General features: G+C 44.3%; 1 protein-coding gene across 1 annotated transcript in view; it reads right to left on the bottom strand.

The window, feature by feature from the left end:
- LOC131983042 (BAH and coiled-coil domain-containing protein 1) overlaps nucleotides 1-25,951 on the bottom strand; it is a 71,561-nt gene extending 45,610 nt beyond the window's left edge. The window contains exons 1-2 of the mRNA XM_059347611.1: nucleotides 25,716-25,951; nucleotides 22,347-22,670 (exon numbers count right to left, since the gene is read on the bottom strand). Coding sequence (XP_059203594.1) covers nucleotides 22,347-22,518 — 172 coding nt within the window. The 5' untranslated portion in view covers nucleotides 22,519-22,670; nucleotides 25,716-25,951. The remainder of the gene's footprint in view (nucleotides 1-22,346; nucleotides 22,671-25,715) is intronic.
- Between the last annotated feature and the right edge of the window lie 457 nt (nucleotides 25,952-26,408).

Below are 26,408 nucleotides of genomic sequence, written 5' to 3'. Positions count from 1 at the left end.
AAGAGCTGGACACACGGCACCGGTGGAGCTATTTGCAGCGGAGCAGACCAGGAAGTGTGTCGTTTAAGAGACAATAAGAGCTCTGATTGTCAAAGTAAGAAGTGGCTGAGGGGCGAAGGCCACAGAGGAAGAAGATCCGGGGTGTAAGTAAAGAGGTTGAATTCAGAGGATATCGATTGCCTGCACACAGCTCACAACATGGCTGTGGCTGAGCTGTCTGAGCTATGCTAATGGGGCTAACGCCACCGCAAACAGTCCTAAAAACAGCAATAGTGAGTTAACCTGAGGGGGAGGCAACGGGTGGCCTATATGCTTTCACAACACCATAAATCGGGAAGGCATCATCAGCAATTGCGCCATTTCAGAGCAGCGCAGAGCAACAGACTCACATGCACGCGTGGCAAGACCGGCAATCACAACAATTTGTTGTTGTTAATAAAGAACAGAGAAGCTCTGAAGATTAAAAACACGCAGAGGGAGCGTGACTTCATTCTCCAGTCAAGACTATTTTGGTGAGTCAGGACCTTTATGTCGCTGATCGAGACAGTCTGGAGAGGAAACTGGACAAAATCTAGCTGGGACATGAGTTTTTGGAGAAAACGGCTAAGTTTTGGGCTTGGATCTGTGTTTAGGTGTGCTGGCTCTGATCCGTGTGAAAGTGCAGTAGTGTGCTGAGTCACTGGCCTCATCTGTGCAGAACAAGCAGACATTCCAGGCCGGGACACAGGAGGTGGGAGGACAGATTCGAAACAGCAGCAGGACCAGGCCAGGACAAATGAGCTCAAGGCCCATTACCTTCCTTTTACACCCACCCACACATGCTCACTCACATTCCCTACTCCCACAACACAGATTTAATAGCACACACAAGAAAAGCTATGTCACAACACAAACTCCGCTTTCAATTTCTCTCATGCTATCTTTTTCTTGAGAACTCGAATGGTCATGATGAAACAGGAAGTTCATATTAAACCAGGCAAAGAGTGTTTACTCTCCAAGCATTACCTTGTTATTTCAATCAGCATTAAATCCCCCTCCACACTACTTAAGAAAACCATTCTTTTTTGTGGCTTGGTTCAGATGAAATGCAAGTGTTTCTTATGGAATGGACAATAAACGCCTGACATTTTGCTGAGCGCTCGCAGGCCCAGAAGCACTTTGTTCTTTGTATACAGGGCAGCTACACACTCCTCAAGGAGAACCATTTGTTATCTGTCCAAACTTTGGTGAGTGTGCTTGTTAACTGACCCATTGTTACATGAGGCCGTTTCAGGGCCGTTTGCTGCGTTCCGGCTCTTTATTCCTGAGGCATGAAATTGTGATTACCATAGTGGGGCTCATCCATCTCATCCTCTCATCCACACACACGCACGCTAAACATCCGCATTTGTATTTTGCTTTCTCTCCTTCTCTTCCCCTCTCTAGTTGTCTCTGTCTTCCTCTCTCATGATACACACACACAGTAACACACCCAAACACAAAAAGAGCCGCCCACAGCTGCGTCAGGCCATCTCTCTAACAATCCAATCTGTTTTCTTTCCCATGATGTTTCCCATTGGCACAGGGAGGAGAAAATCAGATTTACTCCCCCACAGGGCCCAGGCAGTTGCACTGATATGGAAAATGATTTCAGTGCTGCTTGAGCCCATAAACATTATTTTGGTCTCCCCTGTTAATGACACATTTCTTCCCAGCATTGTGGATCTCACAGAGGAAGGGATGAGTGTAAGGGGGGCTGAAGAAGAAGAAGGGAGGAGGAGGAAAAGAGGAAGGGGGGAGGAATCCTCCAGGGCCTCACATACAACAGGGGAGTCCTTCACCCCTCAAACTGCATCCTGACATCCAAGACTTCCCTCACCCTCTTCCTCATACACACACATGCAGAAACACACGCACACAGCTAATCAACCATGCAGGAACTTAAATTGTCACAGCCTTCAAATAAAGCCCAAAAAAAATCAGAGCACAAAGATATCCCCGCTGGAAAACGAGCAGAGTCAAAGAGGGATTTCTCACCTCTCTCTCTCTATCTAGCTGTCAGCCTGATTCCAAACACACTGCATTTGGCTTCGGGGCTCAAAGCAGCCCCACTACAATTGTGTCATACAGCCCACATATCTTTTATTGGTGGTAGCAGCCAATATAGCAACCCCCCTTCCTCCTCTTGAACACAGGGATAAAATTTGTACTGTTAGTGGTAAGTTACAAACACTCTCTGCCCGAGGCATATTGTCAACGAGAGGAGCGCGCCGTAGCCTCGAGTCCTAAACACAAGTCATTTAATATGATGGTGTTAAAAGGAGACTCCAACAGGCCAATAGTGAGGCACTAAACCTCCCATTTGGCATCCATTAAAACCCATCTGCAGGACAAAATACGAGGGGGGCAAACAGGAAACGGCCACGTTAGATATGACTAAAAACTGTCCACTCCACTTTTGAGCATTCTCTCACAGGTCTCTCAATCTCCAGATCCAAAAATGGGATTTTCATGGTTCTCCTGTTCCACTGGAAACATCACGTGGAATGCTCTGGATCTGGTTTGTTTTACAGCTGATGACTGATCTGTCTAAATCCATTGGTTTTATGTTCTGGCCAACGGGATGGATGGGTGACTAACGGCGGCTTGCGTGCCATGTTTCAGCCGACGCAGCCAAAGCTCAGCCCGCCAGGTCATGGACACAGACATGCCTGGTAGTGGGAAAAAGGCAAATTAAACAAGTGCTCAGCACTATTCTCTCTAATTAGTCCCCTGTTAACTTTTGAACTTAATTGGTTAATTGAGATGTGGTTAGACTGGGCAGGTTTCCCCTCCCTCAGGGTGACCATACGGCTCCAGTGTTTCAGCCTGGCACTGCCTGGCACAGGAGGTGGCTGCCTCTCTCTCTCTCACTCTCTTTTTCTTTTTCGTTTCTAGCATCCCAGCGCTCCAGTGACGAGGAGTAATGATGCCGCACAGGAGGCAGTAAAACTGTGTTTTGCGAGTGTGTTTTAGCAGAGATTGTACCCATGCACTGCACATATGCTTGTGCCACATCAAAGCAGCTCTTTGACTACCCAGTCCTGGGTGGTCTGAACCTCTCTTCTCTCAACCAGCGGTGCTACATAGATAGGCTTCGGAAAAGTGGAGTGTGGATGTGGGTGGATGTTACCTCACCACAGGCGAGTGTGTTCTGTCGAATTCAGAAGTCAGTTTACTTTGGAGGAGACATGAACAGCATGAGGATGGAGAATAAAAGTGCGGTGCAGTACATACACAGATAAACACACACACAACCCCATAGGCGTCACATTGCTCGAGTCTCCCCATCTCCTCTGGTTGATGTATAATGATACCCACAACACCACATAAATCTGCAAGCAGCTCCACTCATTGGGCCAGATTTTGCCTGCTGTCTTCCCTTTTTCACTTTCATCCCCTCTTCTCCCTTTGCTCCTTCGAGCCCCATCACTCATTCCCCTTCTCGGTTTTCCCTTTCCGTCCTCACACCCTCTCCATCATCCCTCCATCACTCTCCCTCCTTCCCCCTGCTGCTCAGCTCCATATTTCTGTCCTCCCTCATCACTTCGTTCTCTTCCCTCAGTTGCCGCCATCCACGTGCTTCAAAATGGAAACACTTTCTCTTCATTTTGGTTTAAAAAAAAAAAAAACGCTTTCCCTCCCACTCCCTCGTCCCACTTGCGCTCTGTTTCTCTGCTCTTGTTTGTCCATCAGTTTTCCTGAGGCCTGGGAGGGTAATGAACATCTTGTTTTATGGGGAGTCACAGGTTCACCCCTCCCTCCATCAGAACTGCACATAAATCAGTGTCCCAGCATTCAACTGGCAACCGGGGCTCGTCGGAATGTCCTGTTCCCTCTTGTCCTCCCATCCTCTCTTCCTCCCTCTTCCATCTGTGGCCCCGGCGCCTCCTTTAGGTCATGGAGAGCAGTGCTGGACAAAAAGGGGCCTGGTTGAAGAGACTGCCTTGCTGCTGTCCTCCGAGTTCTCTCAGATTGGCCTGTAATGTGATAAAGTCCTGGAGTGATGTGTGTGAGAGAAACAGAAGGCAGCTCCCTGCTCTGGCTTCTCTCCGTCTGATGTAGCCTGTCAGAAGCGCAGAGACAGAACAGTGCAGATAACGGAGCCGAGAGCCGCCGCACCAGCCAGCCAACCCAAGGTCTTTCTGCAGCCCTGAATATAATTTGCTGCTGGTTCACAAGGGGAACAAAAGAGAAATGTTTAATTCTTGTAGCGTTGGCCAAGACAAATGCAACCATTTGTGTTCTGATAACCTACAGACAAGGGGAGGGAAGGCACCTGGCTAGCCAAGGCCAAACGATATACTGTATTACCTTGTAAAGAACACACTGTATAATACGTGTGCGCCTCCTTGACTTCTGTTGTTGCAAAGCTTCTTAGCCGGAAGGACAATACTCTAGTTGGCCCAAGCAGTTAACCACCTTCTTTCCCACTGTTGCAGACTACAGTGGGAACAAAGTGTGTACAAGGTCAGCCAAATCACACAGTAAATTAATTTATGAAATGCATCTGACAAACTGGGCTTTAAAGATGAGTTATGTCTCCCGACTGCGGACACTGGTCATCCGTGGAATGCCGCTGCCGGGGCCTGCTCAACATCTGCAGCAAACACACTTGAGCAAGTGAGTAAAATTAGGTGCATTTCCTACAATCTGCACAGAGGAGAGAAGGTCATCCTCACTCGAACATGAGCAGATGAAGTGTAACATAGAGCAGGGCAGCCATAAAAAGCCTCTCCTCTCCCTTCTCCAGCTGGTTAGTTTGATATAAGCTTCAACAGCTAGGAGTATAGGAAAAGGCACAATCCAAGGTCACACCAGGGAGACGGAGGGGAGGGATATCATCTTGATCAACTGCTCATGGCTTGTCTGTCTGGTTGGTTGGCTGCACAGCTACCATTGCAGTCGTCTATCTCCTTTGCGTTGATCACATCTCGTCTGCTGGACAGGTGGGCGGGCCGCGCGGTCACGTGTCATTCCTCCTTCACTCTGCATTTGTCTGCAGGTCGCATTCAGAAACGGCACAGAGGAGGAGGAGGGAGGCCTTGTGGGGTTACGGGAGGCTCGCAACATCTGATCGAAGTTAACAGATGTGCTGCAGCTGCTCGTTTTGTTTGCCATAGCACATCCTCAAACACACAAATACACGTCGCACAAAAACACCACTCTATATACATGTTCGCAGGATGGAAATTAAAATCATATATTTTCCGACTGCTCAATAGGACTACTGGCAGTGTTTTGGGTCTCAAATAAAAACCCTACATCCCAGAGTAACCATTAAAATGACTTTGAACAGTGTGCCTATGAGTGCACATGTTGGCTTTTCTTATTTTTCTTTAATATACGCTTAGCTCTGCTGGTCATAAAACATGTCAGCACCTACGCATTGGGCCAGAAAGCCTTAAGCTATGTGGCGGGCCTGACCAATGAAATGATTTGGGGAATCTGAGGAAGAAAGACAGTGAGTCACGGAGTTAAAGGGAGGAAGCACGGGGGAGAGGTAGCGCAGAGAAACCTCAGCTGGGTGTCTTCATATCCACGGGAGAGCAACAGCTTTCAGCAGGTTATCACAACGCCAGTGTGAGCCAAGCTCAGTCTAGACCTGGCAGAGGCCATAATGGAGAGGAAGGGGGAGGCGGAGGGGGACGGGGAGAGACAGCTAAGGAGAATAAAGAAGAGTTATTAGGGTGATGTGAGGCAATGAGGGGAAGAGGGCCTACTGAAATGTTTTGACACAGAAAAATAGCAAATGTGACACAGGTACTTAAACAAGAGTTTGAAAAGCAAACTAGCGCCATCTTTCTCTCTGTACCCTCTTTACTCTTTCTTCAGCTTGACACACAAGTGATAGCTGCAGCTGCAACTTCCACAAACCGCTCGTCAGCAGAGCTCGTCTCATGACTGTCAAGCCGGCCTTTATTCCTCTAAAATTCAAGCACTTTTCAAACATTTTCAAGGCACCAAAATAACAAATATCACATCTAAACTGTCACTATAAATACAGTTGTGAAAATTAAAGTGTAACGAACTCATTTATACCCACACCAATCTATGTAGATTGACACATTTGATTTATAATATGTAGATGAAAGACTTTTTTTTCATTTGAGCACCTATAAATTCAAATTAGGCATTTTCCAGACATACAAGACCCTGTACAGGTTGAGCAGCACGAGCAGAGTCCAGGTCCTTCATCCAGATTACAGACATCCTAAACACCCCATTATTTTCATGAGCTCACATGAACACCCGGCAGTCTGGTAGCATGAGCAGCCCGTGCTGGGACCACAACTTGATTGCACTTGAACACTGTACAGCCCTGCTATAACAGTTATGCATTGTGTTGTGCCATATTGATGCCTGCATCAGCAGCAGCTTTGATTTGAAGTGCCATGCGACACATTCCCTCACAGCCAGTGTGTGTGTGTGTGTCGGAGTGTGTGGTTGCTATCTCCTTACTGTATTTGTTCTGGCACAGTTTTCTATTGTGGGGCTGGGCTTTGCACTCCTCAGATAAGAGAGCAGTTATGTCAACAGTGGGTGCTGTGAAGGAGCCGCCTGGTCGTGTTGACATTCTACAACACTGCTTATTTACTCTGACCACAGAGTTCAGCCATCATCTAGCCTTTAATGCACTAATGACCGGAGGCCTCCTGGGGTGGAGCCCCCTCCTGGCCCTGCCCGGTACTGGCTCTCTCAGCTTGTCAGGTGAGAAGAAAGATGAGGGGACTGGGGATAACTAATGGCTTTGAAAAAACCCTGAGTTTAAAGCAGACTGCCAGCAGATTTGGAAAAAAGAAAAGGTTGACGAATGCTTCTCACAATACACACAAGGCTTGTAGACACCGGCAGCATGAGTCTGCATATTGAGCTGAGCTGAGCAGCCCTATCAGTAAAGAGCCAGTGGAGCAATCCATGCATAATTATGGAAGGGGGGAGGGGGTTAATTGACTTCTTTGAGAAAGATCCTGATTTCTATCAGCCAGTACCATAATCATGTGAGCCAGGGCTCTCATTAAGCCCCCTCCCTCATTTATCTCTCTTCCCCTCTAACCCTTTTACCCTCTCCCTCCCTCTCCTCTCTCCTCCCCTGCTTTGAAAGAGGGTGAAACCCGCAACCGCTCCTGCTGTGTCCTCAGCAGGCCAGGAAAGGGTGAAGCAGATTTATAGCTAGCACCTGAGTGAGTAAAGTGCACACTGGCACATAAACACACAATAAGCACACACACACGCACACACACACACACACACACACACACACACACACACACACACACACACACACACTAAGGCTCCAGACTGCAGTTGACCTGACTGTGACCCCAGTGCGGTAATGTACTGGCTAGCAGGTATTAGCAGCAAACCTGTGTGTCCCATGTGGCCGCAAATGTTCTCCACACACACAAAAGATTTAGACTGAATGTTTTCTTTCTATTTCCAACAATAACGCTCAAACCACAGTGCAGCGGGAACAGCACCATAACAAGTGCTTTGAATTATTTACAGGCAGAAAGTATACACTGCCTAATGACACGCATCCTTACCACAAACAAAATACATTGCGGTGGCATGTCAACACCTATGAATATTTACTAAAACATATTCACGAAGACAGGGCTTTTGTTCAACATGTTTTAACCAGATACAGAAAAAAAGCAGCTCGCTCCTGGCCGCTTTCCTATTCTCTTCTCCTTCCTCTCCTTTGGTTGGAAGCAGTGGAAGATTTGGGGAAAGGCTGAATTCCATTGAGAGAGAGTGAAAGAGAGAAAAAAAGGATGACGTGAAGAAAAGAGATGAAAAGTGACAAATGGGAGATTTCCTTCACAAGCTCATAAATCAGTAGACGCGGGCAGGGGCAGTATGAGGCCTCCCTCAAAAAGCCAAACTTTTTTTCCTTTTCACAGCCAGCGCTAACCACCACCCCTCTCCCTTTACATGCACGCAAACACACACCTACACAAACATATGTGCATAATCACATACACAAGAACGCACACCGTCTCCCAGATGGTGTGTGCTGGAATGGCATCCCCACTGCTCTCCTCCAATCTGGTTGTGGCGCAGTGGCCTGCCTGACTGGCACAGAAACATGTCTCATAAAATCACTTACAGTTAGGAGTGGTGCCGGCTTCAAAGCGGCGCGCCTTCAAACCAGCCCCGTTAAAGGGTCCGAGCACGCGTGCTGAAATAAATCCTACTCATTCTGTCACATAAAAACACACGGGGTGGGGGTGGGGGATTGTGGGGTACAGCTGCTGCTACAGGTAAGCGGGACACAAAGACGGGAGAAGACCGGGGAAATGAGCTTTTCAGTGTGTTTGCTGTATGCACACAGTAGGGTGCCACACACTGGGCGAGGATGCGGAAGAGCAAAGCGCAGAAGCACCCCGCTGAGGGTGGAGGTATCTGCCGAGTTGTTGAGGAGCAAAAGGAGTGAGCAATGGGAGCAACCGTCAGCAGCCCTTGTTCAGTTTGTTTGAGAGAATGCAGACTGTTGTGAAGTGAATAAAAAATGCTGCCGTTAGTCTGGACATATGTGCGCTGTGGAGCGACTACGCCCTGGTTGGAGATCGGAGAAGGCTCAGTTGGTGCTTAGAAACTTGAACCCCGTGCAGGACGGTCCCAGAGTCTGCCGAATTGATGGAGATCCAAAAGGACTTAGGATCTGCTTTCATTCTGAATGTTCACCATCTGCTTGGCTGGAAAGAGAAGCCACGGAGCGGGAGAAAACTCTGTCAACTGACAGATGAGACAGTGAGCGTAAAAGTGTGTGTATGTGTGTTGTGTGTGTGTGTGTGTGTGTGTGTGTGTGTGTGTGTGTGTGTGTGTGTGTGTGTGTGTACTTGTGCAGACAGTGTGTCAGTATTGATCCTCAAAGCAGCTCCACTTTCTGAAAGGAGATCTGTCAAATGGGGATACACACATTTACACAAACACATACACCCCCACTAAGAAAAAAAAATGTGTCAATACATTTTGGACCTCATAGCTTTCTCTAAAATAACAGACATCTGCAGCACCGTCACATGTTCCAGTATGCCGGATCATCGTCTCCTTCCCACACGGCTGAATAGTTTACTCCACCACGCCGCTGATATTGATCCATCCTGTTTCCATGTGTACAGACGACTCTGGTCTGGTAAGGCCCTGTTACCAAGGATGACCATTTCTCTCCTCATACTTCTCTGGTCTGTCACGCATTAGCTGGGAAGCTACAGAATTTCCACATCACCAAATTATCTGAACACATGTCCTGTTTTGTTTCCCAAGAATCGACAATCCATGTGTGGAAAACCAACTCTATTTATAAACAACTGGCAAATGAGGCTGTTCACATTCATTGTTCATACTTATACCTATGTATTAACAGTAATGCGATGTAATTTGTATATAACCCATGTAATTGTAAACTGTGAGCCAGGACATACAGGGCTGCCTCTCAGGAGGAAGATGTAGTATAAAGAGCGACAAAGTCTGCGTAGGGACTAAGTCAGGGTGGATAGATGGGTCAAACCAAAGATTGTATTTGAAATGAACCTAGATTTTTTAGTTTGGCCAATGTCCCATCAACTACCATGGTTGGGGCGGAGTTTATGACCTGTACTGCAACCAACCACAAGGGGGCGATCAGGATGTTTTGGCTTGGAGTCGTCAGTTTTTTTGTCAAACAAGCACAGGTTTTTCACCTAGGTAAGTTCAATTGAGTAAGGTCTATTACTGGCAAATAAAAATTATATATATATATATATATATATATATATATATATATATATATATATATATATATGTGTGTTTTTTTTTCCTCAACCTAACAACATATAATAAAGTAATTTTTGCCTACAGGTTCTATGCTGCAGCGGCTTGCACAGGAGCAGTGATTGCTTGGGTTGATTGACATTCATAGAATAATGCCCGAAACATTTTGCAAAACTTTTCATAAGATATCACACAAAATGTTGTAGGAGGATAGGCTGAGCAACCATGGTCAACTGCTGACCTCCAAAAGCCTCACTGCATAAAAATGCATCCTGTAGGCTTCTGGTGAAATCCCCTGAGCAGTCGTCCAGCCTATATGTGACCTGTAGCGCTGTAAGATCTCTTTCTGACCTCCTGACCTCACACAGAAACCACAATGACTGTATTCCTTCTGTCTAGTTAGGAGAGAGATAAAACGGGCCTAAGGGCCAGATGAAGAAACAGCAGATACATTCCCATAACTGTCATCCCATATGCTGGGAATGCGATGTGATTTACAGCACTCGCCGGCAAAAACAGTAAACCGCAGCTCCTTGCGAGCGGGGGCGTCTGCACACCTGAGAACAAGCTGTTCCGAAGAGAAAAAAATGAGTAATTAAAATTTTGAAGTGAAGAATGAACACAGCTTTTTAAAATTCTTACCTGATTACTTATGCAATAGATTACAGTATAATGCTGTATAAATCCATCTGTGTGTGTTATTATTCTGATTACTGTCACAGATATATCGGCTAATCAACGTTGTAATTGAAGCAGGTGGATTTACTACATCCTCCAACAGCCCTGTGCAGAAGTGGAGAAGAGAGAGATGGATGAAATAGAAAACGCCGAGGGCTGAGGTAGAATTAGGCACCTGCATCAGCCCCCCGTCCACCCCCACATGCTGCCCTCTCAGCTGCCTGCCACTCTGTTTCCTCTCTCACTCCTTTTATACAATCTCTCCACCACACAGCTCCTTTGATTGCTCTTTCCCGTGGGCATACGCACACACAGGAACACCACACATGCGTACACAAAAACTCAAGCGCATAAAAACACACTTCTTCTGTACTGTTCAGAGACAGTTGCGCCAGCTGAGTTTTGATTTGGAAAGAAAAGTTGCCTCCGCTACAAATAACGACAGGCACTCAAAAAACAAGCAGAGCACAGTTATCATACGGGAAACAAACACACACACACACACACACACACACACACACACACACACACACACACACACACGTATGCAAGCAAAGCGAATAACTCACAAAAACATGCAAAAAAGCACAGGAAACCACTCTTAAAAGCAAGTTTAATCACAGATTCACACAGGCAGCCACCCACACACACACACACACACACACACACACACACACACACACCCTCCCATTATGCTGTATAACCAAAAGGCATTCAGCCATTTCAGCAGCGTTCTGAGAGCCAGCCAAGTGAGAGGTCTGTCAGTGCATTAGCCAGCATGTAATCATAGCCCAACCTCACTGCAATTAGAAGTGGTTCTAATTCTTCACTGGAAACACTGCCTTCTCCCACCGCTAATAGTTTACTTTACTCCAACAGCTGACAGACCCAACCCTGCCTTCCCGCCTCGACTTCCTAAACACACACACACACAGACACACACACACAGACACACCCACAGCTGTAGCTCGTCTGTCAGTATGGGAGATCAAAATGGGTCCTGGGAATAGTCCCCAGCCATGTCCCACTTGTGCCACATCAATCCCACAAGTCTTTAGGCTGTGCCACAGTTCACCTATGCGGTGGAGCTCTGTGACTAAAAGCCTCCTCTCTGCCTTCCCTCTCCCTCCTCCCTTATTGGAAAAAAAAACGCTACCATTTTACCAAACATGACAGAGAGAAATGACAGTGAAATCATGAAACAATTGCAAAAATAAAAACCTGAGAGCTCCTAAAGGCTCTCTGTAGATGAGGCGGGCGTGTGAGGGGAGGGTGGCCAGATAGCGCTGGGGAAACGTTAGCTAATGAAGACTAAGGAAGAGGGAGCGCTCCCTATACTGATGGTATTGCTATTAGCCTGTGAGCCGGTGCACTTGGGTGTCACTTCAAAGCATTCCCCACTATTAATCAGAGACTATCCAGCCCTCCAGCAAGGGCCCCGCTGGCTTTGCCACTAACTACCCCCCTCAACATCAACACAATGGAGCCATCATTACGGCCGTTACGCTACGCCTCGGCCAGACAGCGCACCTTTATCTCCGCATATATGTTACATACTCACAGCCAATTAATTTACCTGCCATGTTTCAGAATAAAGGGGACGGAGTGGGTGGTGGCGGTGGGGTGTATGCAAGCACACATTGCCATTATGTAGTGGTTTATGTATTTGGGTGGGGGATGGGGAGCACCTGGCTCAGGTTGCATCCAGCGGGCGGTGCATTTGGCCTTGGGGGCCTTTTATGAAAGCACCTGCAAGAGGCTGCAACCTGTCAGGCCCAGAAGCACACAGGCCCAACCTTGCCCTGATCTGGCTCTCACCTGGCAGGGCTGACAGCATCCCCCCTTCAGGCCCCCCTGGCTAACAACAGCCACTCAGCTGGATATCAGCCACCAAGCTTGAGGATTAACCACCGCACTGGCCCTGTCTCTTTAATACTAGATACATTTTATACAACGCTAATCCTTAACATCAACTCTTTCTTCCTTTTGTTTTGACTGCCGTGATGGACAGCACTTTCCAGCGGGTTGAAGCGAGAGCCCGCGGGGCAAGGGTGAAGAAATTATTCTCTTTTTTCTATTCCTTATTGTGAACTGAATGTATCAGCGAGGCTAATGGGGAAAACACATCGCCTTGTTTGCCGTTGCTCGCTTCTCGTAAATTTGCACATTCATGTTACATGAGGATGAGAGAATACGATACAAGACGCTCTCCCCCTCCCCCCCTGCCTCCTGTTGTACTGTACTGAGAGCCTGCAGACTGTAGCAGCGCTGAGGGGATGAGATAACCGTTCACCATTGTGAGAAAAGGCTGTCAAAGCTTTGTTTTTTTTCCCTCGCTCTCACTTCTCTCCCTCTCTCTCTCTCGTAAGAATATAAAAAAGCTGGAGCAGTGGTTGCAGAAATAGTCCTGTTTCTATAATTAGATGTAAACAGACGAACCAGACTCTCAAGCTCGCTCTGTCCCACTGGCCCCACGGCCTCCTGGGAAGCAAGATGTGTGAGTGTGTATGACGTGCAAGGTTTTGTGTGCGCGCGTGTGTGCTTTTGTGTGTCTGCTCGCAATGCACCAGTAAGTGTATGACAGCATGTGACAGTGTGGATCTAGTCTTGCCGTCGCTCTCCCCTCTCTCTCTCTCTCTCCCTCAGTCTGTCTGTGTCTTTTTCTCGTGCACACACACAAATTCTCTCCGTCCCCTCCCCCACATCCACCAGAGGGTAGGTCAGTGGCCGTGCACGGCAAGCAGAGAAAGCTAATGCATGCAGCACCAGCAGACAAACACACATCTGTTGCTGAGGAGCCAGTCATTTGCCCCAGATCCTCAGGACACGTACTGTATCAGAGAGAGGAGGCAGTGTAGCCTAGTGGTCACACCAGGCAGAGGGGACAAAAAAAAAAAACCTTTAGAACGAGGTAGCGCGTAGAGAGGGAACCACTCTGAGAAGCATGGAGGACAAAGAGAAGAAAGGAGGTGGAGGGACTGCAGGGAGGAGCAAACAGTGTAAGGACATGGATCATCAAACAGACAACATGCATACATGAAAGAATTTGTGCTGTAAAACAAGTGATTTGACAAATAAAGCAGAAGGGGAGGGAGAAGGCAGGATTTTTGTTCTAATCAATGTCAGAGGGAGCACAGGAAATCCATGCAAGAGAGACAGAGCCCAAAAAAAAAAAAATGAGAAAGAGAGCGAGCAACAAGTTCCCTTTGGATTGAGGACTAGGCAGCTGGTTGGATGGTCCCAAGAGACTTATTAAAATGGAATTCCTGATGCTAATCTTTGTTTTCTCACAAAAGGGCTGACACATCCTTGAGAGGCATGCTGCATGTATATTTAATGGCAAATCTCTGCATATATTTAGCAGCGCACCTCATTGTTTGGTACAGTGTGTCACCGCCACCCGCCGTTCCCACTGACAGTCGCCGAATCGTCGGCCATTACTTGAGTTTATCTGGTCTCAGTCCTGCCCCTCCACCATATACTATCTACATTTATGGATCATAGTCTGCTATTTGAAAGGGCAAAGCCTAGTATACAGAAAATATGACAAAAACATAAAGGAACAGGAGTCCCATGCATTAACAACATGTTGGAGCTACAATAGAAACTTCGACATTTTCTTTTGCAGAAATTGGTAGAACTGGACAGGATGTATGCTTTATAAAAAATATGATTTTCTGAACTCTTTTTATAGGGTTCTTGGAGCTTTTTAAGAGTAACATTCAAGCACTTTCAAGGTACATAAAACAAATATTTCTAGGCCCTTAAAGCCTTTACTGTCACATGGAAGAATAAAGTTTGCAGAATTTGTTTATACCCACAGTAATCAAAGTACAGTCTGATTTTGTTTATTTAACCAACTGTTCATATTTTTTGTTTTGATCACGATTATTTAATGCCTGATTATTTCCAAGGGATCAACAGAGGAATTATCTAATGATAAGTGAACACACAAAAAAACATTTTTTTTCAAACAAATAAGACTAGGGATCATTCATTTAAAAAGTTTTTTGGTTTACATGAGTGATTGTGTAGATGAAACATCAGATTATGACTAAAATTAAGCATTTTTTCATATAGTTTAAAACACTTAAAATACTGTGTATACTTTAGAACATAACCATTTAAATTAAGCATTTTCCAAACTTCCAAGACTTTGCACATACCCTGCTCTTATGTGTGAAGAAAGAGCGTAACGCAAGAAAAGCGGAACTGCTACACAAGCTTCATCACGAGCATAAAATCCTGCAGCAGATCCAGAAGGGACAGACTCAGACGTTAGAGGGTTAACAATGCACCTGTCTGGGCCTCACAGCCAACCACAGGGTGCCTCGGCTCTGGTGGGGGGTGTCTGGAGAACACAGCCTAACGCACACACACACACACACAGAGGAAAAAAAACACCCACCCACCCAAACATAACCACACACGCTCATACTGTATTGTCACTGACCACAAATCTGCTAACAACAATAGGGCAACGGCCCTTTTTTGTTCTTTTCACTGAACGATTACAATAATAAAATTGAAATTAAAAAACAAGTAATCTGGATTTTCTGCTTGAGCCGTTAATAATGTCTAACAGCTGTCACATGCAATACGGCAATGCACTGAGGTGGGCCTGGGGCTGCCTGATGAGAGGCAGCCTGATACTGGGAGAGGGCGGGAGAATGAGGTTGGGGGGAGAAAGACAGAAAGAAAAAGAGCAAAACAGAGAGAGAGAGATCCAAATCACAAACAAAACAGCAGTGGTTGACTTTGGGTGAATGTATCAGTCTATTCAATCTTGCAACAATGCATTTTCAGTCCAGCTTTTTTTTTTTTCTTCTTTTCTTAAAAGTTGTGTGTGTGTGTGTGTTCGTCATGGGAAGTGAACAAAAGACTTTCAAAGCCTTGTTGGATTCTTATTGCAACTTCTCACTTCCTCGTGTTGAGTGTAAAAATAGATGGGAAGGTTTTGAAATCCAATGCGCTGAAATCCGATACAGGAAGGTATTACCCTGCCCGTCACTCTCACCCGTGGGTCTCCTTTGTGTTTGTCCTGTGTACACGCCCCGTGCTCGAGGCGAGGGCTCTGTGGCACCATGCCACACAGTGTAGTGTGGGTGGCGGTCTGTTTGAAGAGCCCGTCTCTGAGGCAGCATGGCCACTCACAAGCCAAATTCCTCATCCAAAGCCAGACCCCTGCTTTTTTTTCCCCCTACTGAACACTGGGGTAAGCCTTAGTGTTCTGTGGACAGATTTGCTGATGAGCAAAAAAAAAGGCAAAGCAACTGAACTGATTAAATTACATATCTAACATCAAGTATGTCACTTAAGTTACCTGGGTGTAATGGATTCCAGATGCTGGTTTCTATTTTTTTTTTTTGCAGACAGCTGGAATGATGATCTAATAGTGACAAAAACGTATGTTAAAGGCTGATTCCACGAGCGTATGCTACACTTGTTTCCGAAGGTATTTGAAAATATACAAGGTAGGGGTGGGCGATATGGCCCCTAAAAGATTATCACGACATTTCAGGGGATTTTTGCAAGAACGATATTCTTGACGATATTGCAAAATACTGAAAAATATATAGAAAATATTATTTTTTTTGTCTGTATAAATAAATAAAACTAAAATAATACATAATACTCTTGACTCTTAAAAATGAACCATCTAGGGGGTCCAAGGGAATGCCCCACCAGGAGAAAATGTTGTACATTTTTAAGTAAAATGCATCAATCTCGTTCCACTTTGAGAACTAAATGTGAGCAAGCACCTCACATAACATTTTTCACAGTCAACAGGGCTTTCCACTAGGACATGGAATAGCCAGACAGTGTTGAAAAACAGCTGGTTAGGGGGGTCTGGGGGCGGAGAGGTGCGGGTCGGGGTTTTGACTGACTGACGGGTGACACTCTAAGCTGAGACATAATGCAAAATAACTTTATATTATGAATAGTGTATTTTCAGTAACTTGAAATGTGACGTTAGAGCAGCACATGAGACTGTAGCGGGCCGCCACAATCTAGGAAATTAATGGGAAATCTTTATGCCACTACGTCAAGATGTAGTAATGATGCCAATATCATGATAATATGTATTTTTTTTTATTCATAAAATAATTATACCGGTATAATTGTGAACAATATGATATGGCACACCCTTAATACAAGGGATTTAGCCTTTCAAAGCAATCCACTGCCCTTGCAAGTCATTTGGGCTTCCAGTGGGAGTGTCAGGGGAGGGTGACAGATGGCGGCAGCACTGGGCAAGGTGCTATTTGAGCCAGGTGTAGGATGCCAAGCAACACCTCCACCATTCAGGGGGACTCCTGTGACACCGCGTCTGAACCGTGTCATCTCACAACAATCCACAAACGAGCCTGACAACAGGCCAAGGTTCTCGCTCTGTTCTGCAGAGCCGGAGCGAAAGAGAGAGGGACGGTGCAAGTCAGATGGAACTTCGCCTAAGACCCTTGTTCTGTCACTGTACCCCCACCACAGTGGCTCCCAGTGACAAATAGCCTTTTAATGTAATATTTAACATGGGTTATTTGGGACATCAGTTTTCTTTTGACTCAGGTGAAGCTCACCACTGGATTTTCTCACACCAACTCTCCAAAATTGTTAGATTCATAATATAATCACACTAATACCCTGTCTTAAAACATAACTATATCTGCTGACATGAGCATTTTAGTAGAGTTTCAGATAATCTGCCCATACTAACACGCCTAAAATATGCATATTACATGACGATTCATGTACGCTGGGCATGTGTGTGCCTGTGTTAACGGGAAGCAGATTGTCTGCTCTGCAGTTGGTTGCTTTTAGATGCAGTTTATTCTACATGAGTGATTGTGTAGATGAAACACCAGACTATGTTAAAAACCAAATACTTTTCAATGTAAAAAAAAAATGTAAAAATGTAATGGATTAAAGTAAGCATTTTCAAAACTTTCACAACTTTGTATGATCCCTGAAAAAGATCACAAATGTGACTGATCAGACACAATAAGAAGGCGAACCTGTGTGGCTGCATCACTTTTCAAAAGTCTTTGTTTGTGTTAAAACACAATTTGGGAGTTGTCAAATGAAAACGGGGTCAGCAGCCTTTTAAAAAGTCTCAATTTTAGAGGTTTTTTGGGGCTTCGTTCCGAAAATTGTGTGGACGTGAGAAAATTTTTAAAAGGAAATCATATCAGTGTGGATGTAGCTTTAGAGAGAGAGGATGGGCACCGTCTTTCAGTGCGGCTGGATGCTGTGCTGCTAAATAATTACGCTGAGCATGCAACACACTCCAGCCAGCACTCTTGTCTGGGGTTAACAGGGATGGGAGGGTAAGTAAAGCCAAAGAGAAGCAGGGTACGAACTGTGAGTGCTCACAACACAAGAGCTACAAGGCCATGAAGAAGAAGCCTCCCTTCCCACAAACAACCCACTCACTGAGGTTTATTCTTTTAAAGACCCTGGTTGTAACCAGCCCTTTGCTAACTCCACCAAACACCTGTGTTTGTCTTTGAAGCGTCTTCTCAACAACCACAGACCCATGGGATATTCCAGCAATGAGACGTTCAATAAAAGTCTCCGTAAAGTTATTTATTCCCCTTTGGAGGAAAAAAATGGGAGAAGGCAGACAGCATAGCTAACCTTTGAAGGGGGAAGCTGCTCGGATATCCAGCTAGGACATAAAAACCAAGGGAATGACAGGGACATCCTACCAGAAAACAATAAAGGGGGTGGAAGGGACTGTTTTTTATCTTTAACAGCAGCCGTAAAACACACACAAACCTGGGGTCTGCAACAATGGCCCGGGGCAGGGGAGGGTGGCTAAAACAGAGGTGGCAGGAAGACCATCGCTTCCCAGACACAAGGGTCTTCCTGCTGGAAAGAAAGGAGACTGAGAAATGGAGGGGAGGAGAGAGAGGACAGCTTATGGAAAGGGAGACATGGGGGAGATGTAAAGGAAGGGGAGGCCGAGCGAGCGAGATGACACAAATATGACCTTTGATTACATGGGGTGTTTAGAGCAGAGCTCAGCCATGGACAGCCCCTGAACCCCTGCTGCTTTCACACAGCCACACCTCAGCCAGAGCGCACTGATCAGAACAATATGGCTGAAAGATGAGCCCCCAGCCATAAATGCCAGCAGTAAAGACAGCTCCACTGTGTCTCCTGCTTTGACACTATCCAACATCTGAATCCCGGCCTCACAGCCAAGTGAAGACTGTCTCCAAGTCTGCGCCGGAGCCAGCAGGAGATAAAATTACTATTTCAAAGTCCTTGTAAATGGACTGGCTGAATTAAACTGCATTAGATGAGTTTACAGGTCCTTGTCTCACTGTATCAGCAAACGCACAGAGAGAAGTTGCTCCAATGTCACATTCCCAGAACACAGCAAGTGCAAACTATAAATCGACCACCTGACATGCATTACAAATGACTGGCTTGTAGTAGGTGAAGATGGACAGAGGCAAATGCACACTGACAGAATCTCTACCGGTTCTAAGCTAACATGCTTCAGTGGGCAAGAAGGTAGGAGTGTGTGTCTGTTGTTGCCTGATTGCAACCAAACTCAACAGCGTGCATGGGGGGAAAAAGGAGATTTCCTCCAAAAATATGTTGAAATTCTGTAACCCGGCAAGGAACAATGCCATGGGAGGGTGTCGCAACCGCCATCACTCTTTTTACAGCAGCGAGGGTGAAGGGAACGCTCACAATAAATACCTCTGCAAAGTCAGAGGAGCCCTTTCAAGGAGCCACATCAGAAACCTGCCTCTGAATGCATTTTTACATCAACCCTGAAATATTCATGCTCTTTGTAAAGTATTCATGTGAACCAGTGTGCAAGTTAGTCCCCAGGGGGAAAGTGCAGAGAAAACTGAAGGGATCCAACACACTCAGCAAACAACATGCTCAGTTGTGCTAATGTTGCTAGCATACGGGACACTTGAAGGGACACTAATGACCTGCCCTGTCAAGGCGAACAACAGTCCGGGAGCAGTTTGGTCAGACAACATACGAGCATTTGACTGCTCTTACACACAGGGCTCCTACGGGTGCTGGGGATTCTTTAGAACACTTGAATTTTAATGTGGCGTTTTCAAGGTTTGAAAAGTGCCTGGATTTTGATTTAAGTGCTTAAAACTGGTTGAAATGTAGGTGCCAGGTCTACTTAAAAACAAGTGAGACATTTTGAAACGTGTTAATGTATCACCTTTCTGTAGAATGTTGTCAAAAAACAGAATTTTTGTTGTTTTTGCATAATTGCAGCTAATTTAATGTGCTGAAGGAGTGAAATAAACAGTATACTGTATATTGTGTAATCACATATAAATATTTAATTTATCACAGGTGTGAGGTGCTTGAAAAGCTTGAAAATGCAAGAAAAGTGCTTGAATTTGACCTTGGAAAAGGTGTAGGAACAGTGTACAAAGTCGGGTAAACTATGTGGAACGCAAGACAGATTCCATTAACCTTAACTGTTAAAATACAAAAGCTGGGGGGAAAGGGGAGATTTTTTTTGTTAGATTAAATCTGGACTTAATAAAAAGTTTTCTTCTTGTGTCAAATGGATTATAATTTGCATTGTGTGCTGTTTTGATAAATCACCATCTTAAAAATATAAGCCATAAATAACTGTGAATTATGCTTCATGTCTCATCCACCTATTTGCATTATGACATGCTTGACATTTTCAAATATTATTAAGATAATAAATCAGAGATTGTACATCAGCAGAGCACAATAACAAAATTATTCTAACAGCGCCTGGAGGGGATTTAGATATAATGTGAACTCAAATTATTCTCCATGTTAATTCAATAAAATACCTGAAATGTAAAGAATTAAGTCATTCTCCAGATCTGGAGGATATTAGACAGACCTCTCTCCAGTCACGCCCATGTGTTAGTGACGAGGCTGTGGAGAACAATAAACCACCTGTGCTGCTCATTGAACAGTGATGACATTTGGAGGGTAGGTCTTCGTGTTGGTGCGGCACAATAATACAAAAGAAACACCAAATCTGGTTGGGGGAGCACCTGTACCCTGTAGCCAGCATTACCCTTCATGCTCTCAACAAAACATCCATAAGAGAAAAACATACGGACACAGGCAGTGTGTGTGTGTGTGTGTGTGTGTGTGTGTGTGTGTGACAGAGAGAGAGAGAGAGAGAGAGAGAGAGAGAAACTGCCAAAAGCAAACATGAATGGTGAGAGATGAATGGTGAACAGCGCCCATGAATTCTCCTGAATGACTAATTATCCCTCGTGTTTAGCATGATTTTGCAAATGAATTCAGAATCTTTATAAACGCAATGAATTTGAGGAATATATTTGATTAGCCCACCACAATGCTGCCTGTACAGTAGGTGTACGGCAGAACAGTAGGAGCGTTCAAAAAACACAAATAAACAAATCAAAATGTAACGCAGAACACAAAAAACAATGTCAGTTTACTTTGATGCTGCACCGCCTACAACAGCCACCTACACTGAGCCCACTTATACTTTCAGCTGATATACGTTACATAAAATAACTTGAAAGGGATAAATATTCTTTGCTTTCCAGTGACCCAAGATTCCTCAGCTGCTACATCATAAACATGTGGGTTTTTTTTTTTATAGAAGCCACATTAACATATTTTCAAAGCAAATTGTTTCAGAAGTGTAACTGTTTGATGCAATCAATACACCACCATTGTGCTTTATTTAAATCTCTTTTGTTTTACAAGGGGGAAGAGAAATAAAAAGCAGAATGAGAATACACTGCAACAGTATATTGTGATCCAGTCCATTGCAATGTATTTATTTTTTCTAAACACAACATTAATAAGGCTGCTATATATTTAATTAAATCCAATAAACTGGCACAAATGCCAAAACAATATCATAGATTTTAAAAATTATATATATATATATATATATATATATATGGCTTGTATTGTTGAGGTACATGAGTCCACCCCCATATTTTAAAAATAATTAATAACAGCTGCTGAAGATTTTTTTTATTCAGCTGTCTTGAGACATACTTTCTCACTGTTCTGTCCTCAAAGGTGTATAGTTTGTAAAGGTGCACATTTGGGTACACAAGATACCCAAGTCACTTGTTAAACCTGATGCATGCACTGTGAACACATTTGCACCCCGACACTTTGAAGCCCAATATAGAAGGAGGATTTTCTACTATGGCTGTTCCTCCTGCAACCTCCATACACTGTAACCTCATGCATAACCTGTTCATTCTTCCTCAGCTTGCTTATATGGCTCAGGGTATGGCCCAAGGTTTTTTTTTTCCTTTTGAGCGATGGCACCGATGTGACACTTATCAATTTAACGTGAAGTGACAAAATCTCATTTCAGATTCAGCCCCTGAGCTAGTGGGGAACCAGTGCCAGTGTGCTCTGTCCAACTTCCTACGTGCAAACTAAAACAGATCCTAAATGCCATTTTTAAATACCATGGCATTTACCTAACTTATCAAATAGCTATTTGTTTAACTAAGATGTCTTTATTGCCTTTGAGATATTTAAGCTATAAATGTTGATTTAGCTTAATCAAAATTCCTGATCATAGGCCTAGAGTAAATCAAATTTCTCCTCATTTATTAGCTGATATTTGAATAGGGAAAGTCTGTCAACAGCCACACCTGAGCAACCGTTTATTTAAATGTGAGAGCTCTGTTTATTCTTTTTTGTGCAAAATTATTCTGCCTTGTATTACACCACACATGCAGGCCATAGCCTATCACTCACGCTGATAAATGCACAGGCTTTATAGCGCAACATTATGAGAAGAGCATTTGAAACAACAGCCAGCTTTAAGATAGATAAATGTTGATGGGAACACACATTTCAGTAGCTACATTCGTGTAATGACAAAACACAGTGCCTGTTTGACTGACCTGAGTGGGGAGCCATTGGTATGTGCGAGGGGTAGTATTTCCCCGGCGTGAAGTGACCGCCGTGCTGTACAGAGCCGTGGCCCGAGGGAGCGATCCGAGAGGCGGCTCGGTGCACCAGGGCGCCCCGCTCTGATAGGAGGTGCGCCGGAGCAGCGAAATCCCGTCCTTCCATTCCGAAGAATGTTGAGTAATCCGAAATCCGGATAGGGCAGGTCAGGAAAATCAAATGCAACCCATATAATAATCCTTTCCTTCAGATCTATGTGTTGCATTCAGTCGATCGCAGGCTTCCCCAGCCAAAAACGTAGCCCCCGATCATCTTTTCTGTCAAAGGAGAAATCCAAGGCAATGCTCAGTATCAAGGAAAATGGAAAGCCCGGTTGAGAATTAAGCGATGCAAAAACACTGACAGTGCAGTAAAAATGTAACAAAACAAATCATTAGTACCGCTCCATTGGATTTTGCTGTTGTTTTATTAAGGCTTCTTTTGCAAACGTGAAATTTCGACCTGATTTACGAAACTGATGGTGCAAAATAAGTCACCGCAGTTAGAAACGGCCAGAGAGGCGTCCAGAAGCCCACTGAGCCGGGCTCACATTCAGCTCTATTGATCAGCCTGGGATATAGGCCTAATATGCATCAAGGAGAGGAGCACTTCATATTCTACAGACACAGGCACAACGAACAGACTGACACATTCTAGGTTTCCATAGATTCGATTATTCAAGAATGTTCATACTCTGTTTTATTCAAACAATTAATTCAACTACCACGTCAGCAGTTACCAGCTGTCACTCTCTCCCAAAACATGGTAAGCATATTAATTTGCTTCTGCTTTTATTCTTTATTCAAAATAAAATCGTGATTGCTGTAAAAGCGGTAAAAGGGGAGGAAGTGTTGTCCTGTTTGGGTGGGTTAGAATGATGGAAGCCTACTAAGCCTACATCTCAAGGTGAACAACGCTGCCTGCCTTCTCCTGCTCGTCCTATTGTCTCGGATTGATACAGGCGTTTTTTTCTCTCCATGCAGCTCTCATTAGCCTACATCTCACACAGTTTGCACAACATTAATCATATAAAGTGGCATGAATCCACCAAATGTATTACATTTTGCACCTTCTGCAAACTGCAAAATAACAGTTTATCATAAAATTGGCAATTGAAAAAAATGCATCATGCATCGACCAATTTGCACTAAAAGGAACATGCACTGTCCGTTTATAAAGTTTCAAAACAAACCATAAAGAGGTCTGATATTTAAGAATAAGAATATAATTAAAATTCGCTCCATTATAGAGATGCATCAGCTCCATGAAAGACATGGACTCTTTTTTCAGTGTGTGTGTGTGTGTGTGTGTGTGTGTGTGTGTGTGTGTGTGTGTGTGTGCGTGCGTGCATGCGCGCGCGCCCGACTATGTGTGTGTGTGCATGTGAATAACTGCACTCTCACTGTCTTCATCTGCCTTGACCTATTTCAGGTCAGGTAATCAAATAGAGTTGTAAATACATTAAAGGCTACATCCTCTGCCATGCCACAAAAATACATTATAGTCCAGATGAGGAAAAAAATGCCATTCGCATAAATTAAAATAAAATGTAATTTAACTGGTTAAATAATACGTTTGTCTTTACAATAATCGTCTAAACGTGACAACCCATTTTTTTCTGTGCCTCAGTGATGCCTGTGAGTAATTAAAAACAAAGCAGGCAAACAGAAGGCAGCTTAATTTTATAGGTCCAAATGAGTAAATAAATAATTAAATAACTCCTACATGGCTGCATTTTTCTCAACACACTACAGAAATATATGTGGTTTTACATTTAAGATTCCAAAATTGGCGTCCCTACAGGGTTTCCAGATGGGTTACAAGGGGCCCACAGCAAAATAAAAATCATAATTTTAAAATGAGTTGTATTACCTAAAAAAATTGAATTTCTACAAGGTGTAAGAATGTCATATTGTTATCATATATGCCATTTCACTCTCAGCACTATTATCTCCCCATGCAGCCAGTTACAGCTGAGCCTACAATTCAGTGCCACATCAACAACAATAAAATCCTTCCATACGGAGCTCCCTGGGAAAAAACCTCATCCACTGAGGCTTCCTGAGCTAATGTGTGTGCATACGTGTGGGTCCTTTAATAACGTGTAAAGGGTTTTTTTAAGCCTTGCTGTTGCATACATGATAGCTGAATCTCCAGTTTGAGGACTGTGGAGAGATCCAAGGTGAATGGCCGCCCGTCAGCAGGACTGCCTTTGTCTCCATACTGAGAAAGTGCTTTGCAGTCAGCCATTACCTTCCCCCTCGCCATGCTGCTCAGCCCCCTCTGTATGTCCACTAACAACCTCCAGAATAAAATTATTCCACATTTACGAGGCTGTGAAGAGACTGCTACTTTGTAAATGCTCGAAATGTTCATTTATAGGAATTTAATTGCAGCGGCGTGAACACACACGGCTGCTTTCTTTCATTCAAGCCTCCAAATGTGCGAATTCCTCTCGCCAAATATGCGCTATAATTTTTAAAACCGTTCAAATCATCGACGCCCCTAATGCAATTCATTAAGCAGCTGTCAATTGCATTTACAGAACCCAATCGAAAGCAGAAACGCTGATAATAAATCAAATTACGCTGTATAGGACGCAACGCGCTGCGAGACAGGCGGCCTTCCGTGACTGAGCTGGCCGGCAGGGAGTGCACCTCGGCCGGCCCGGGTAGAAACACGGCTCCCGTCCTCTGCATGCAAATGATCCGCTTAGAGTTTGCTGTAACCGGACTAAAACTATAATCGACAAATCAACGACAGGTTAAAAAAAATATATCTTTATATATATTTTTTTCTTCTGAGGATTTGTAAATTAAATTTAAAAATCAAATGCTCTTAAATCGTGGCGAGTTGCATAAAAATAGGCAACATATCCTGGCACGTCGCTAACTGGACAATTAAAAACAAAACAACATGCAAATAATTTGCCGATCAATAATTTTATATTTTATCAAATTACAAAAATGCTACTAACGCCAAAAATATAATAAAACAATAACATTTTTATTAGTCATAATTTTAGAGATATTTGTAACATAAATAATATTTATTATGCTAGTAGGCCTACAAATGTAACGTAATTATTTTTTTTTGTCAGCTCACTGCATTAAATCATCGATTTCGTCCACATAGGATACACCTCACACATCCTGTTTTGTTATTTTATAAATTATAGCACTGCACTGTGTATAATGAACAGCATGTCACATGTAGCATTTTAGACTAAAATACAGCCCCTGTCATCTTACAATAAGTAAACAGACCCTTAAAATATTTTATTCCACAGAAAAAAAAATCAAGTATATAAAATGACTACTTACTGGTATGTTAAATCCTTGCATAACAATAAATTATAAAATCACAAAACACAGGGAGGGAAGGAGCAAGGCCAAATGCGACGCCCATTTAAAATCAAAATCTGAAATAAACCATGTGGCTAGAGTGAAATCCTACAATATTTCCATCTGAGGCTGTGCAGGAGCCTACTGGTTCAGTCTATGGAAGCTGTGGGACTAGGGCTTCCGGCCTGGCTGGATCGCGGCTCGGATCTCCGAGCAGCGGTTTCTCTCCCGGTGCAACTGCGTACCTCGCGTCTCGGGGCAGGGTAAACACGCCCTCCCATTGGACGGATACCTGCATGTTAATTAGCTCGTGCCGCCCGCCCGGAGATACGAACTGGTCTGATTGGTCGGCAGCACAGACCAATGGTGTGGTGACTGGCAATGCTAAACAGAGTGGGGAGCGCCAGATTTAAAGCACGGGATGGTCGAAATCACTTCCAATAGAGCTCAGTGCAGCCTGAGCACAGTTTAAATCAGGGATGGGCAACTTAAATGCTGGAGGGGGCCACAATTTTTCATCGACAATACCACAGGGCCACATATAGGACCAAGCACTTCACCAGATATGATGAAACTGCAATTTTAAATATGTTTACAGTGCAGTAACTTAACATATTTCATGCTGAAATGCATGTATAACAGTTTAAATAGCAATACAAAAGGTTTGAAGCA

The sequence above is a fragment of the Centropristis striata genome, chromosome 13 (assembly GCF_030273125.1).
Source record: "Centropristis striata isolate RG_2023a ecotype Rhode Island chromosome 13, C.striata_1.0, whole genome shotgun sequence".
Lineage (NCBI taxonomy): Eukaryota > Metazoa > Chordata > Actinopteri > Perciformes > Serranidae > Centropristis > Centropristis striata.
Note: the sequence above shows the minus strand (reverse complement) of the source record. Positions and strands in the feature narration are given on the sequence as shown.